The 17,099-nt window shown below is 37.7% G+C and overlaps 1 protein-coding gene across 1 annotated transcript in view; it reads left to right on the forward strand.

Annotated features, from left to right (window-relative positions):
* erich3 (glutamate-rich 3) overlaps nt 1–3,169 on the forward strand; it is a 39,343-nt gene extending 36,174 nt beyond the window's left edge. The window contains exon 18 of the mRNA XM_051932429.1: nt 1,517–3,169. Coding sequence (XP_051788389.1) covers nt 1,517–1,534 — 18 coding nt within the window. The 3' untranslated portion in view covers nt 1,535–3,169. The remainder of the gene's footprint in view (nt 1–1,516) is intronic.
* Nucleotides 3,170–17,099: the final 13,930 nt, after the last annotated feature.

Genomic DNA, 17,099 nt, shown 5'->3' on the forward strand with positions numbered 1-17,099 from the left:
CACACAAGAAATGGGCTTTTTCCTGTCCTCCCTTCCTTTTTTGCATCATTTCATGAACCCACTTGAACGTGAGAACAATTTTTATAAGAACAGGCCATTTAACCAAACAGGTTCACCAATCCTGTTCACTTTGATTCTCCAAAATAACAAAGTTGAGAATCGAAGGTTCCTTAAGTCCTACGATCTACCAAACTACTTGCCATTTTGTTTATTATGTTCGTAGTTCAATTATGTCCCCTCCTAATCTTCATTTACTTAAACTGAAAAGGTTCCATTCCTTCAGTCTCACCTCTCAGCTTGCACCTCTTAGTCCTGGAATCAGCCTAGTTGCTCTTCTCTGAATGTTTTTTAGCACTGTGTGTTTTTTGTACTGTGGAGCTAGACATGTACACAGTGCTAGAAGTGAGGCCTCACTTGTGTGTTACAAAGTTTAAGCAAAATCTCCCCTGACTCCACACATTATGCTATGAAAGCTAATATTCAGTTAGCTTTCCTGATCACTGTGTACATGTTTTGGATGTAGAGAGTGAAGAGTCCACTATGACTCCCAAGTCTCCTAGGTCCCATCACTAAGGGTAATATTCTTGCAAAGGTAGGCTTACTTCATGCACAAATCCACATACAAAGACATTACTTTTAAGACATTAACACACTGACAGATTTTCACATTTCCTATACCCTTGTTTTTCCAAGTCATTACCACCAGAAGAATTTCATCCAGTATACCAGATTAACAGGCTCATTCCCCTTCTTGTGTGTTAATAAATTACTTACTGTAAAACCTTACTTTCGATGGAAACTTGCAGCCATTGTTGCTCTCCAGGTAATGAAACTGATACACTTGCCATGGGGAAACTGATAAAATGCTTATTTTACTTTTATATGAATGTACAATATGTTTAGAAAGTGAGTTTCTGAAGTATTCTGTAATATTAGAAATTATAATAGACATTTCTGTGTTTTTTCTGAATTAGCAAAACTCATTTAGGATTTTTTGATCTCTGTGTTGAAGATTAGAGTAGCCTGCCGATGCAGTCTTTATTGCTGCTACCTCATGTGTACAGCACCCTAGCTTTCAGTCTCTTCCTTAGTCATTTGTCTGTGTGATGCTTGCACGTTCTTCATGTTTGCATAGTTTTTACTCACATGTTCCCAGAGATGCCCTGGTGAGGTTGATTGTCAACTCCAAATTGGCCCTTGTGTTTTTGTGAGTTTGTGAGTGAGTGGTACCTTATCCTAGGCTGGCTCCAGCCTTGTGCCTTGTGCTGCCAGGAATGGCTCCCAGGCCTTCCATAACCCTGAACTGAACCAAGTAAGTTTGTGAATGTTGAGATGTGACACACTAGTTCTCTTTACTCGTACTGCTGGCACTTTTTTTTTTTTAATTTAGGTTAATATGTTGGATTATTATTTCATTGTATATGCTAGTGACCTCAGTAATTTTTCAAGTTTTAACTAAATTGTTTTCAAACATTATGTTCCCTTTTTGGTTTATAGCTTTGTTTCTGCCCCACAGGATGTCGAAGGAGATTGAGGCAACCTGAGTTAATATGAAAGATTCATAATGAAATAAGCATCTGTCTGACGTGGACACCCGCCTCTGTTTATTGAGCAGTCCTTTCACAACCTCCTCAATGGCATTCTAGAAGTTTAAAAATTGGATTTTGTCACTCTCTTCTCATCTCCATAAAAAGACTTGTACCATTAATAATGATATTAGTAGTAAACTCTAATTGGCATTCCTGCTTGTTTGCAAAAAAAGAGCCATTTACCATCATAATTGTATTGTGTTACAGTAAGTACAAAACCAAACGATTTATGGACAAAAACCTGTGCACTTTCAACAAAGCAGAGAGGTTCTGTCTAGTCACATCCTGCTGTCAGTTTTTTATTTAAATGTTCTTGCTTTACTACTTAATATCCTGTATTCTATTCCAAGATGGCATGACTTCAGCTGCCCAGTGTCAAGAGTGATCAACAACTACTGGAATGAGAACTGGATGCAGGAACCTTTTGCTGTCTTTGGATGTGGCGAGGATGTGTTGTCCAAAACCTCTGAGCAACAGAGCAAGATATTTATAGCAACATGTTCAACAGACTAAGGTCCTTCGTTTTCCCCCCTTTTTTTTTTTTTGCAGACTTTATAGTCCTTTGCATTTCCATTGCAATGGCCCAGTTGCCATTGGAGCCGCAGTCACTCGTGACACCCCCACCATGACATTGTTTTATAGTAGCTTTTTTATTAAAAATTCGCACTTTCCAGTCCTCAGGGCAGCACTCAGTTTACTACAGAGAGGCTTTGTTTTATTGCATTTCTCAACTCTGCTTCACTATATGTGGGACCTTTTGATAAACACCATGCCAAAGCACATTTTGATGCTGCTTTCTTACACCGTAATGTATGGTTGTAGTTTTCCACTGTTTTTCAATTCATACAATGCAGCTCTCTCTTGAGCTTGTAATACTGTCGTATGATATCATGCATTTTGGGTAATAACCTCATCCTGCAGGACTCTCAGTTTTGCTCATGAACTTTGCTTCTCTGTGCATCTTCTCCACCTGTAGAGGTCAGGTAAAAAAAAGTGTTGTATTTAAAATATGCTTTGAATCATGATCACATATTTTCACTGGTTGTATAGGAGTTTTTTACAGCACTTTTTTATTTTTGGATCTAGGAATACGTGTTGCTTGAGTGGATGACCCATCTCCTGTTCTTTTAGACTATAAAATGTTTATCTAACCAAAACAAAAAATGGTGATTTCACAGGCATGTATTCCTTTAAAATGTTGCATTTTTGGTATGACTTGATGATAAAGCATACATACAGTAGGTGTGTTTTATAATTTTTCACCAATTTTGAAGGGCTTTATTCTAAGTGTTTTTACACAACTACAGTATAATTTTAAGGGATGCTTGTAATTCCTCATTTTGGTTTCTGAGTCCAAAACGGACTAAAGAGATACAGTAGAGAGGAAAAAAAAAGAAATCGCCAAAAAATATCTTAGCCTGTCTGGTGGCATTTTGTGATCTTGGAGAACTTGAGGCATACATGCAGAATGTCTGCATTACAGGAGAGGAGTGGAGCACACAGGATATTGAACACTGCAAAAAAAAAAAAAAACGACTAATAACAGAATGTGTGTTTGTGTAGGGATATATATATATATAATATATACATGTGTGTGTGTATATATAATGGTATATATGCACAGTTGTGTATATTGGTTTACTGAGTATATGTATGCACATGTGTACAAATATTGTGCAGTGTATATATACTAGTATATAAATAAATACACAGTATGATTATATGAGAAATATATACTGTATATAACAGTATTTTATGTGTATACATACATACACTCTGTGTGCTGTAAATAAATGTCAGATATGTGAATCACAGCAGTGTGAGTACATGTGAAGGTCCTCTCAGCCTCTCATGCCAATGAGTAAAGATTAAACCACAACAATAGCTGAAGAACAGTAGTTATGCTTTAATCGTGAACATTTGTAAAGCGGCTGACTAACATAAAGTGCCTACTCTAAAGAGATGTTGATCTTGTGGTGCCAGTGGAGTCACATTTCACAGAAAGGCTAATTTTCTGTTCCATCACGGCACCTTAGGCTTGTTCATGCTCACTGATTTATTCTTTTCGTTACTCCATTCCTTCATTTTTCTCTCCTGTGTGTTCCACCATGTCCAGTGGTAGTAAGCTTTATGTTACATTTCTTACATGTAGATTTTGGGAATAGGCACACCATTCACTTTCTTTTGATGTTTACCTTTTGTGATTTATATGTAAAAGCTTATTTTCAGATGTGTTTTATTTTGTTGTAATGTTAATGATTAAATGAACATGTCAGTGACTGTTGATGGACCCTGAGTGGCACACGCTCTGTATTTCTGCTGCAACACATAAACAAATGACTTCTGTAAGACTAGCGCATCCCTGTTAATTTACAAGTCAAGTATTAACCTTTGGGTGCCCTCGACTCCTGAGCAGGACTCCTAGCACAATCCCTCTGTGACGTGCAGTGGAGGCTCTCGAGCCCTCGAGTGTTGTAAACTGCAGCATGGCTTGTATAAGCTGTCTCAGCAGAGGCAATGAGGCGGCAGATTTAAAGAGCAGGCAAGTTGCCGGGTCCCACATGTCTTCATTTAGTTCACAGATTAAAATGCACACACTTGGCATCTGCAATAACAGGGAGTGCGTGTTCTTTAAAGTACTTTTGCCTACACAAAAGGACAATCCGGGTCTCTTAACACACAGCGCATGGTTTTCGTCGAAGAACAGAGGAACAAAGGCCACCTTTAAACAAACTTAATTTAATGTCAGAGTAGTAAGAGGGCTAGCTAGCTAAAATAATTAATATAGAATCTATAGGAGGTAAATGCTGTGTATATTAAAACACAATGGTATTCGGGTCAAAATAGTTTTGGCCCATTAAAGACAGGCATCCTTTGTATTTCATTGCTGTGCTTTCATCTTGTGTTCTTCAAAGGTCTCTTTACCGCAAGACTGAAGTAAATTGCAGATTTTTGTTTGGTTGGTTGGCTTTACTCATTATAAATTCTCTTAGTTGAAGCTGCTGAGGGTCATATCTCCATGCCAGAATCATTCGATGTTGTTTGCCTAGCATCATTATAATCTACCTCAAAAGAAAAGCACAGACAATTCACTGTTTGAAGCTTAAGTTTAACTGGCACAGGCGGATAGTGCTGTATGTCAGAAATAGAATTTCAAGAAATAAGAATTGTAATTTCTTCAGGTTAGAAGTGAGGGAGCCGTTCTAAGTTGCTTCAAATCATCACACTCTTATATGGACCATTAATTGACTGGCCATCAGTCCCAAAACTAACAAGTATCACAAGGTGCTAGTTTTTTTCTTTTTTTAAAGTGTGCTAAATTACTTTATGTGTCTGTAGACCTTTATATGTGGGACAAATTCCATCAGTTCCATATCTTTAATTGAATTTAAGGATACAGCTAGCATCCACATTACTTTTCCACTTTTCACCCATCAATCCATTTTTAGAATTGCATTTCTCTAGTAAAGCATTGCAGGTAGCCAGAGTTCTGCCCTGCAGCATCCAGCAATAGACATGAACACCTCGATGGGATGGCATTCCACCTCTTAAAACGGTTTAACCACCATTTGGCCAAGCTGAATAATATCCTAATAAATTCTACCTTCAGTCTTGATGTAGTTCTTAGGTAGATGTTTTCAAGTACTGCTGTATTCTCCTGGTGAATCAGGGGCTAAAAGATCACATGATGCTTACACATATCTTAAATTGTTTGCTATAAAACCTGACCTACAGTCCTTCTCTCTATCATCTGGTGTTGGGCAATGATGAGTCCGCTTGGACTCCATTGCCACTACCAGAATTGCATTTAGATTTCACAATTAAACCTCGGTGTCATCTTAACACACACACACCATACCTGCTATCACCTAGAGGGCATCACAAGGCTTAACTGCCATTATCATCCATTTGGTTTGCATAACTTTTGTAATTTGTAATTATTATTGTGTAATGTAGCTTACTGATGTGAAGAACCTTGGTGTTGGGTTGTGCTTCCAGCCTGAAATTTTAGACATTGTACTTCTGTGGAATACGGTTTTTAGACATTTTTGTATTATGTGCGGTTCATCTTGTAAAAAAAAATGTCAATTCCACACTTTAATGTGTTACAAATCCTGTGAACATACTGTAGGAGCAAACATTAAAAATACCGAAAAATATGGAAGGCCATTCTCAGCAGCTTCTCCCCACATTTTGCTGTCAGACACTTGTGTCTGCATTAATGTCCACACTGAACATTCATTTCAATGCACTTTACTAAATCTTGTGTAACAATCTTATTTTTAACACTATCCTTAAGAATGATAATCATGTTTGATGATGATGATGATTATCATGAAGCAAATACAGTCAAATATATCATGAACTCTCAAAATGACTTGTTCTGCCTTTTAACTCTTGCACTTTATAGCACTTTGTAACTTTAGATGAGCCTTAAAAAATAAATAACAGCTGAACATTTTCTCATTACGTAGATGATTTATTTTTAAATACTCGATGACAAGTTTATTTTTGATATGTGTTTGATGATTGACCTAGCTGAGCAAATATGTTCATATCTTTATACAGTGTGTAAAACATTTCAACAGTGTGCAATATTTTATTTGTGGTGTTCCACATCATTTTATGTATTGTTAGCTCAGGAATCACTTTTGCTTTTTACTAACCACAAAGGTGCGGTGTGTGTGTGTGTGTGTTTCATATATTTCCAGCCTTCTAAAATTGTCATCATATGTGTGATGGATTGAAATGTCACAGATGACATCAAACTTATTGGTGGCTTAACTGAAGATGCAGAAACGAAGTATGAAACCAATGCACAGGCTGCTTAATGTACAGTTTTAAAAGATTTACCATTCAATTTTTTCCCCCTAAACAATTAAAATTTGAAAATGTGCACACAAAGTAGAATTTGAAATTAAACCATTCATAGCCGACATTTTTGTAAATTGTACTCATTTTTTCAAGATTCGGAGTCATTATTTTTGTGAAACATTTTACTTCAGTTAAAGGTCTTGTATTTTTTAACTGTACATTGTTGTAATATGTTTAGATTTTCAGAATGCATTGATTCTACTTGTTACTTTTATGTTCTCTTGCCATTTATGGCTTAACTTATAAAAAGAAAATATCTTTACAGATCAAGCAGATTTTTATATTTATTCCTCGTTTAGTACTTATTCTTTTTGTTCACTGTGATTTTAATAAACCTTTGAAAGCTTTAGCCTAAATGATGTTATGTGTTTTAACAAAATTGTCTCATTTGTGACATTGTGATTCACAATATAGAACAATTTAGTGTAAAATGTCTTTATATCGTGATTGAAGATGATGTATGGTGCACATTCCAGCACTGCAAATCTCCTTTTCATACTGTGCGACTATAAGCACTGGTTTGTCATTTAACTAAGAATAAAACTGAAATCAAGTTCACCTTTTCATGTCTGATTTTATTTTTTTAGTGCATATATCTTGTAAAATTATGAACAATTCTGTCAACTTGTTTTTTACTCCTCCTGTGTCACTGGCAGCTTTGACAGTATTCAAATACAAAAAAATTCTCTAAATGCATTTATCAGCGTTTATTTCTACTCCGTAAACTCAAACTATTTAAGTGGATAGAGACCTCAAGTTGTGCTTTTATCGCAGTGTGATCCAGTCTGTCTTCACTTTTTAAATTTAAAACCTGCAGCTAAAGATATGGGGCTGATCTATAGATGATAACTTGTGTCAGAGACCATGTTAAAGAAACGAAATCATTTCTACTGATGACAGACATCCATTATATGCAGAACTTCAGTAAATCAGGAAGGATAGTTGCTGTGAAAACCCACACAAATCACTCCAGAATTTCCTTTCTTCTTTGTAATAAGGAATATTGGAGAAAATGATTAAAGTTTGATATGTATCCCGTAGCCATTTTTGGGGAAATATGCACTATCAAAACTAGCTTACCTTGTCTCTGTTTGTTGTTTTATTTCTTTCCATCTGTTATTAGACGCAACTGAGAAGGCACATTTCATGTTTTGTTGTGTAAACATGACTACATAAAGAAACCTTGAACCCTGAACCAGCACCAGTCAATTTAATTTTGTGAATGTAGTGTACATATTAGGACTGGGACAGTAAACCACATTCTACAGAGAACATCCATTCACGACCCAGAAGTAATGACAGTTGTTAATCAAAACAGCGCGTACATATTGTGAGGCAGCAGTAGTTACTACCACATGGCCACCATTATAAATTGAAAGCAATCAAGTTAGTATTTAATTTCTTATCAAGCACAATTTTCACAGTTCTCTAGTTTGTCAAGTATGGTGCTCCTCTCAGGAATTGCTATTATTACACGTTTTCATTTCAATGGATTGCAGTGCCTTTGTTTTGGGCTATTACTCCTTTCTTCAAGTTTGGAAGCCTACACACATCATCAAATTTTCCACTGGGTGGCATCAAGCAGCAACTGCGTCTGTGAGACTTGTTTTGCCACCTGTGGTGTCATGCCCACGGTGTCCTAACTCATAGGAGTCAACCAACCACTTGTTCCCAAATTTCTGGCAAAATGAAAAATAATCTGGACATTTTTTAGGATGTTCAATTATCTTGGAAATAACAGTGAAAGTGCATATTCATCAATTACATCTTTTTGCCTACTTAGTAAAGGGGATAGAAAGACAAGAAAGTGGAGTAGCCAACTTCGGAGGTAACTAATGCTAACTAGTAGCTAGAATGCTAGATGATCACTCTCTTTGTTCTGCCTGTTAAACTGGTCAAACTTTATTTATACTAGGGGGCTTTGCCATCCTGCTCGCTTCGCTCGCCCACCCCCTCCCATCCACCCCCTGGGCGCACTATGCTCCAGCCACTTCGCGTCTCTGCCGCTCACGTTGTCAAGGGGGATTCGAAGTGGGCTGAATGCACACTGAGGAGATGCGGTCTGATCAACACCTAAGGAGAAGCGGTCAGACCATCTGCTGGCTTTGCTGCTGCTGGCAAGCTGTGTGTTCTCCTTGTTGTTGTTTTATGAGCTGGGAGCACATGAAGTGTGTCTGCTAAAAGCATTCCAACAACTGCTAGGTTAGATGTCCGTGAACTTGTTTTAAATGTTGCCTCACTGCCTTGTCTCGCAGGACGTTAAAATGTCTCTCGCGGGACGTCAAATTGTCTTCCGAGAAGATCACGTCTCGTCTGTCTCCCGAAATTTTTTTCTTTATAATACTAGGGGGCTTCGCCTCCTGCTCGCTTCGCTCGCCAACCCCCGTATTTGGTTTTCCGGATACACACTTTTAGATTTTTTTTCTTTGAATTGTTGCTATTTCATTAGTTTCACTTTTATTTCAGAATTTCTGTAAAAACCATATTTGTAATCTTGCGAGTCCCAATATGCTGAATCTTTTTAATGAGGTCAGGATAGGTTTCTCTGTTTGGAATTTCAGCACAGACAAAATGATCTACATCATCAACAGTTAATAATTTTTTTTTACAAAGTAACAAAGTAAGTAGAGTTCTGCATTGGACTCCAGTCTGTAAAGTCGTGCTATTTTCCTTTCACAGTTCCAAAAGTACATGGGGTTACCAAGGTGATATCCCAGCTTTTGTCTAGGTTTTTGTACAAGGGCTAGACAGAACGTTTTTGACTCCTGGGGTAAATGTAGCTTTTTAAATAAGCAGATAAATATATATACATGAACAAAGTAACCAATAAATGCATGTGCGGTAAACTCCATTTTTGAAATTCTCAAGATTCTTTATTTGTCACATGCATAGTTATACAGGACAACACGCAGTGAAATGAATCCTGATCCACTTATCAAAAACTGTGCAAAGTTAGAAGAATATCAGTTAGATTAGCAAAAAGTCATAGATTGAAAGATAACAGTATAGTAGAACATAAACATAAATAAGCAAAATTATGTGAATAAAGTAGAATTAAGTGTTAAGGTGCAAAAGTGTAGTAATTATTTTGCAAAACCAAAGTTAGACTGGTGCATAGTTAAATGAGGCAGTTTGTTTGTTTGCGCTACTGCGATCTTTACTTTCTTTTTTTTATATTTTCTAATTTTCCTACTTTCATATCCTTTAACTTTCTCCACATGTGTATAGCGCCAACGTTTTTTTTTTTTGTTTTTTTTTTTTGAGTCTTTCTAATTTCACTGGTTTCAGTCTCTAACCTGCTCTGCATGTGTTTAGCACCAACGTTTGTAAACGTCTTTATGAAGTTCTACTTTGTCTTTTACTCATTGTCTTTTAATTCTGAGCCGGATTGGACGTGCTTTTTTTCAATTCCACTTGTTCTAGGCTGATAATTACTTTCCTTATTTTCTGAATTTGCACCTCGATTATTCTTTTTTGCTCATTTTTCTCTCCAACGCATTTGAGTCTGTTTTCTCCGCGCTGCTCTCTTCTTCGCTTAGATGTCGACATTTCATTTATAACGTACTGTCCTTATACGCTTTATATGCGCTGAGAGCCCTGGATCTGTGTGTGCTCAAATCCTTCACAAGACTGAATGTTTTGCTGCCTATTGTCATATTTGATAGATTGTAAGTAGGCCGTGTCTTTGGTCTCACGGGTCTTTACAATGTCTTACGAGAAGATCACGTATCGTAGACTTGCTTTTTGCTTTCCAGGACAGGATTTCTTTTTATAATAGATAGATATAATAGAGAGATAAGGATTTGAATTTCTGCCCACCCAAAGATCAATGTTTCACTTTTCAGCTAGAATGTAAGAAATAAGAACGGGTCTATCTATACAACTTATGAGCAAGGCTCATAAATCAGTGAAAGTCTCCAATAAATACTTTCAATTGACTGTTGTGATTCAGAAGTGGTGACATACTATTTTTCAATATCTAACCCATAAACTGATAGACGGATGGACTGACAGACAGATATACATTAGTGGAACTATTAGATAGATAGATAGATAGATAGATAGAGACAAAGGCCGACTGATGAATGTGACCCCTGGAAAACTCACAGAAAAAAATGCCAAGAGCAACTGTCACCTTTGAGTTGCATTTGGAAGAAGCTGTTCCCATAGCAGTACACAATTAAGAGGTGCAAACAGGGCATACCAAAGAAAGGGGAAGAGGTAAATGAAAGCCCCTAGGTAATGTATAATGCATAAGGTGCTGGTGATAGGCTTTTTTCTGTGGAAGGTGTCTCTCCAAGTGAGCTCTTTGGGCCTTCTACTTCATGTTACTGTATGCTTGGAAACTGTTGCTCAGCAGGCGTCTCTCTCACAGGACTCAAATAAACAGAAGAGCAGCAACCAAGTGGCTGATCAGAGCCATCACCTAAGGAAGTTGTGCTTATTAGAATTGGGATGTAGGACATTCATTAATGTGTTTACATTTCAAAAAAATTAACCTAATTTGTTGTTGTGTGCAAATGTTTATGTTCATGCTCTTGTCATGTGCTAGTACTTCTAAATACTCCCGATTAACCAACCACCCATTGTCTTACAAAATGTCCCAGACAAAGCTGGGTAACACAGCTAGTTCTAGTTTAGAATAAATATAATTCTTTGTGTCTTTAATGGTTCTATCTATCTATCTATCTATCTATCTATCTATCTATCTATCTATCTATCTATCTATCTATCTATCTATCTATCTATCTATCTATCTATCACCATTAAGCTCAGGGGTTTCAGAACTGATGCTGGCTTTTCTCTCCTGTCTATAACCAATTCATTCCATAGAGATTGTTGTCCTTGGGTGAACTTCTTTTTAATTAAGACACCCCGTCCCATTCTCTTGTCAAAACACCTACTAATAGACTGAAGGACAATTTATTTCGCACAGATGCTCTTTTCTGTGCCCACCAAATGGTTAGAATTGCAAAACTCTGTAGTATATGAAAAGGGTAGCATATGAATGCTGGCCCCTTTCGATCCTAAGGTGTCACAGTGTCACAAATTCACAGTTGGTAAACCCTTGTTATTGACTCTAGTACAGTATGTGTGTATATAGTTATGTATTTATGTATTTATTTACTCAAAGAGCATCTGTAAAAAGCCAAATTTTCCCCTAGGGTCAAATAAAAATCTATCTATCCACTTTATATAGTGCCTTATCTATTTATCATAGTGCCTTATCTATCTATTTTATATAGTGCCATTCCTATCTATCTACTCCTTTCAGATAAAAAATATAAAATAATTATCACTAGTGAAATGATTTGTTCCTTATTGAAGTTGCAATGAAACTCCCAGAAAATTCATGAAACAAATGACATTTTTTGTACAGCGAAATGTGTGCCATTCACACAAGAAGAAAGACATTTAGCTTCTATCTGAAAGTGTTTTCATGTATTAATTCAGCATTCATCTGTCTCACTTCATTTAATTTAAGTATGCATATAGTAAACTAGGATAAGGTAGTTGTAAAGTAACAGTGGGGATTTGAGGTCTGTCAGTGGCACCTTTCCTTGTAGTGAATTTTCCTGTTTGGAAAATCCAGTAGTGTGCATGATGGTGTGCTTTAGTGTGTCTGTGTGGGAAACAAGCAGCGTGTCACAATTTTAAAAAAGTTAGACAATGAAGGCACGGCGTCACATTCCGGTGCATTTCGCGACTAAGGTTAACTGGTATGAAAGTTAGATCATTCTGCATCTAAGAGTCAGTTATCATATTTTTGTTTATTAAGCAGTTTTGTAACAATGAGTCATATTCAAAAGTAATATTAATAACTGAATGCAATTCAATGTGTTAGTATATGTGACTTTGGCAGCACTTTACAGTGGTGGCTCAATAGCTTATATGGATAACAATGCAATTCAAGTGATGTGAAAATGGCATCGATTGATGCGTGCCAGAGGTGGAGGGTCTGTGACTAAGTATTGTGCAATTTTCTTAAACATTTTAAAAACTTTTACTCAATGGAGTAGTATTCAATAATTAGCAACTGAAAAATATCTGTTAATACAAAATGAGCAATACTGCCATACAATCTGTATCAATATTACCCTATCAAAGGAGAAAAGGAACTGAAATAAGTTCCCTATCTAACTATTAATATTAGTTAAAACACAGTAATCCCTTAAAATTATATAAATAAGTAAGAACTTGGAAGGAATTTTATTAGATAATGGGAATATGAATGGTACACGATGGACCAAGAAGATCAGGGGCTTGGTGCAATTGTTCGAGTTTATCTGGGAGTGAAAGGTCCGGGGCTTAAGCCACCGAATGTGCCACTGTCCATTTATATGCCCATCCCGTGGTTATATCAGTCAGGGCGGCTACGCCTTTCCTGTGTTATTAATTAGTTCAAACACCTTTCAGCTGCTGATTGCTAGCGTTGGTTCTTTACAATAATAATATGCAGATAATATTGTTCAATCAATTCAACCTTATTTATGCTTACATAATTGCTTCACAATTCCATTTAATTCCAAATTGTGCTCTATCAGCTGACCTATCTAAAGCAGCAGAAGGAGCCACTGCAGTGTCAGTTGTTTTCGCGCACTCTGCCCAGTGTTTGACTCACTTGCATTGGGCATCCAAGTGGCTGTCAGACAAGTAAAACATGGAAACAGAGGAAAGAGGAAATATATATCCAACTAATGACTGGTTTAAGTATCTGGGTAAAATCTCCTCTCCGTAGGAGATCACCCCGTCAAGTTTGGTTTGTGCCTTGGTCGATGTCAAGACAGCAGTCCTACCAAGTTCATGTATTCCTTTGTTATTTAGTTCCCATTATAACCCCTTTATGCCACTTCTCTTTAATCTTACTGGCCCAAGCTTTAGTCTTTGCTCTCCAGATTTATTTGGAGCTACAAGAGACTTGGATTGAAAGCCTTTGTTTTAATCCATGACCGGTGTAATGCCAGCGTCTCTATTCTAGATCTAGAATTTATCACTGGGCCTTTCTACTGCATCCAGTCTGAAACTTAGTAAGCCTTTTTATCCCTTCAGCCTGGATTTCTTCTGAGTACGTAATGCCCCCACCCAATTAAGTGCAAATGTTTGTCCCATCCTGGATTTGAAGACCTGTAAAGTTCACTTAAGTCAAGTTATAGCATAAGTTACTCAAATCTGATGTAATGCAGTCCACTCAAATAGAAGATATAATTGAGGATGATTAATAATCACGTGGCTGAGTTGAGTTTGGAGTTAGCATTTTGGCTGATTTGTTTGTCAGTTGGGGTTTTGAATCATTTCAAAACCTTCACTTAGCACATTTAGTGTATGAATTTTCTCTTCTATTACATCTTCACCTTCATTTCTCCTTTGTGAGTTTTTTACTTTTGCAGAAATCCAATTTCATTCTTCTACTCCATGATACATAAGTCATGCTACATATCAGCCTCTTCCCCTCATCTCTCAGTGGACCCACAATATCACTATAGCCTAATCTTTTTGCAGGGACATCATCTTCAAAAATATTAGAAACGTGCTCGAGGAATTGTAAAGATCACTTTAGGCAGTTTAAATACGTGCAAAGGCTTTATCTTGCAGGGAAAACTCTGGGGTTGGTGGCAGGATTGGCACTCCAGCTTTGAAAAGAAAATTAAAAAATCCTCACATTGTTCCATTCCATTCGAACAAGTGTGTGGTGCTGAGGTTTTACCAGTTGCGGCTGTGCTCAGGTCCTCATTTGGGGATCCTGAGGTGGTTCATCATGTGGTGGGTGTGGCAACACACTGTATGCCTTGAAAAGAACATTTCATGGGTCTCTGTCCTGATTATCTCTGTTGATATTCATAGCATGTTCCTACACCTCATCTACCTATTATCTGCATAGTGATACCAGAGACGAAGAAAATTATCTACAGATAATCACCTACTTAAATGATAAAGCAATTCACAATTATGGACTTCTGTGCCTTGTGGAATACTAGGGTGAGCAGGCAGCTGACAGGCCCCATTGCAAAGGACTTACTTACTTGATCTTCAGTGTGGCTGCCACTTTACACCTTCAGAAATCTTAATGTTGGCCCTAAATGGACCGGTGGATTCAGAAAGCATTCAGACTCCTTCACTTTTTCACATTTTGGTATTTGCTATTGCAAATGACACTCAATATCCTAGAATGATGAATCAAAAACAAGATTTTAGAAGTTTTTGCATTTTTTTAAAATACAACGCTGAAATTTAACATTGACACAAATATTCAGACCCTTCACCCAGGACATTGCTGAAGCCCCTTTGGCAGAGATTACCACCAAGACTCTTCCAGGATATAAAGAAGCAAGCTTCACAGACCTGGATTTTGTGGTCTTTTCTGCAGATCTTCTGAAATTCTATGAGGTAGGATGGAGACCATAGATAGACAGCTATTTTGAGGTCCTTTCAGAAATGTTCAAGTCTCAGTTCTGGCTGGGCAACTCAAGACCATTCCCAGTGTTGTCCCTAATACACTTCTGTGTTGTCTTTGCTTTGTGCTTAGAGTTTATTGTCCTGTTGGAAGGTGAACCTTCAGCCCAATCTGATGTGTAGATCACTCTGGAGCAGAATTTTATTAAGGATATGTCTGTACGTTGCTTCATTCAGCTAATCCTCCAACCAATCTAGTCTCATTTTCTGCCATTGAAGAAAACCCACAGCATGATTCTGCCACCACCCTGCTTCACTGTTGGAATGGTATTTTACAAGTGATAAAGTAGTTGTTGTGACCTTGCTAGGTAAAGTCAACCAGAAGTGTGCAGGACATGACATAATTGGGTCAAAGTTATAAAGATCAGCATCATGCACTTCCTGATTATCCAAGATGGTGGATACAACAAAGAGAAGACGGAGCATTCTGATTAATGTGTTTTAATCTGATTTTTGTTTTGTTATTGGACTACATTCTTATTTAAATGCAGTTGCTACCCGCCAGTCAGTACAATAGAAGTATTGTCACATATTCAGAGTATGGAACTGTACCCTTGTGTGTATCAGCCACTGGAATGAATATAGCTTACAAAAATCAGTAACATTAGCATACTGTATATATGTTGCCATATGTGCAGTTGGTGAGCATCTGGAAGGCTCTATTAATGCAAGATAACCAACCACAGATTTGGGGGGAAAGCATTCATTTACCACCTCTTCTGTCTTTCCTTCAGATGTCATCACTTCCAGTATAGACCCGGAGTTCTCAACTCTATCAGGCCCGGGAGGTATTTAAGGAGCCACCATTCAAACTATGCTTGCTTAAGTTGATATGTCAGTACGCTACATCTAGTTGTTGGATATGTCAGACTTGCAGACCATGTCAGTTTACATGACTGAAATCGCTGCATATGTCTTATTTACCGACTGAGTGCTAACCTTCCAACACAGTTGTTCTTGCTCCTTTTGTGATAGTCAATATAGTAGCATGCTGCCTGATGGAGTCCATGATGAAGGGTTAACAGATATGGCGAGTTCAGCCACAATTTCTGCCTGTTTTGTTTTTTTTTTTTTCATTCTGTCATGGCATGGAAAACACAAGACATCAAAAAGGTGAGCTACTTTTCTGTTTGTGAGGTCCAAAATACCCACATTTCTTATTCCCCTTCACTGTGTTCCATGCATTGTACTTCTGGATGAGCGTTCTTTGGTTGGTTATCAGCTCTCATGTATACAAGCACGCCTTTACAACTAAAGACATTTGATTTTGTCGGGGTGAGTCACAGACTAGTTGAAGTGAGTTGCTGAGTATGTCTGGGTGATCTTCACGGAAGCAAACAATCAAATACCTCCAACTCACTAAGATTATGTAAATGAAGGCTACAACTGAAAAATCATTGGAAAAGTCCTGTAATTTAACACGGCCTTTAGCAAATGGAACTCCATGATGGAGAACCTCATTTTCCAGATGGTGTGCAGACAGGATGTAAGATGTCCATTTCATTGAACCTTTTTTTCATTTTAATTTGAGATCTTCAAATTAAATGGAATACCCAGCTGGCCCCCAACCCTTTATCATGTTTTATTTTCATTTATTGTGATAAGAGGTAAGTAGCAAAGTGCAATTTTTAAATAAATAATCAGGATCCATAGTGTGCAGGCTTCAAACGGGTGTAGGTGTGCTCATGTTGGTACCACTCTGGGATTGATTGGCGGATTTGGCTGATCACGCATTCACATGCAAATGCCAGCGGATCATTCAGGTGCCTTGATTACACCTCAAAGTAGGTAGAGGAGAGCGTCTGCTCCCAATTGGCAGTATATAAGGAACCTGCACAATACAAAGGAGAAAAAAAAAAAAAGAAATCAAATCAATGAAAGAAAAAGATAACAAAGGTTATGGGAAAAGAAAGAGGCCTGACTGGAAGAACCCTTGTTGATTGGAAAGGAGGCAGGTGGTCAGAAGTATACCCAAGTGAAACGAGCAGCAGGCCGTGCTCAAGTAAGGGGCTGGCGAAGGGGCACTCCGTGACTGACACAGCCCTTTTGGGAGACGCCAACAGATGGACTGAGGGAGACGTGCATGGCGGTCAGAGGGGAGTTCTATGGATGCAAACAAACTGGCAATAGGAACCCGAACCTGAGATAAGTGGATGATTGCACCTATCGGCGCTCATCTTCTCA

This window comes from Erpetoichthys calabaricus, chromosome 10 (genome assembly GCF_900747795.2).
Source record: "Erpetoichthys calabaricus chromosome 10, fErpCal1.3, whole genome shotgun sequence".
Taxonomy (NCBI): Eukaryota; Metazoa; Chordata; class Cladistia; order Polypteriformes; family Polypteridae; genus Erpetoichthys; species Erpetoichthys calabaricus.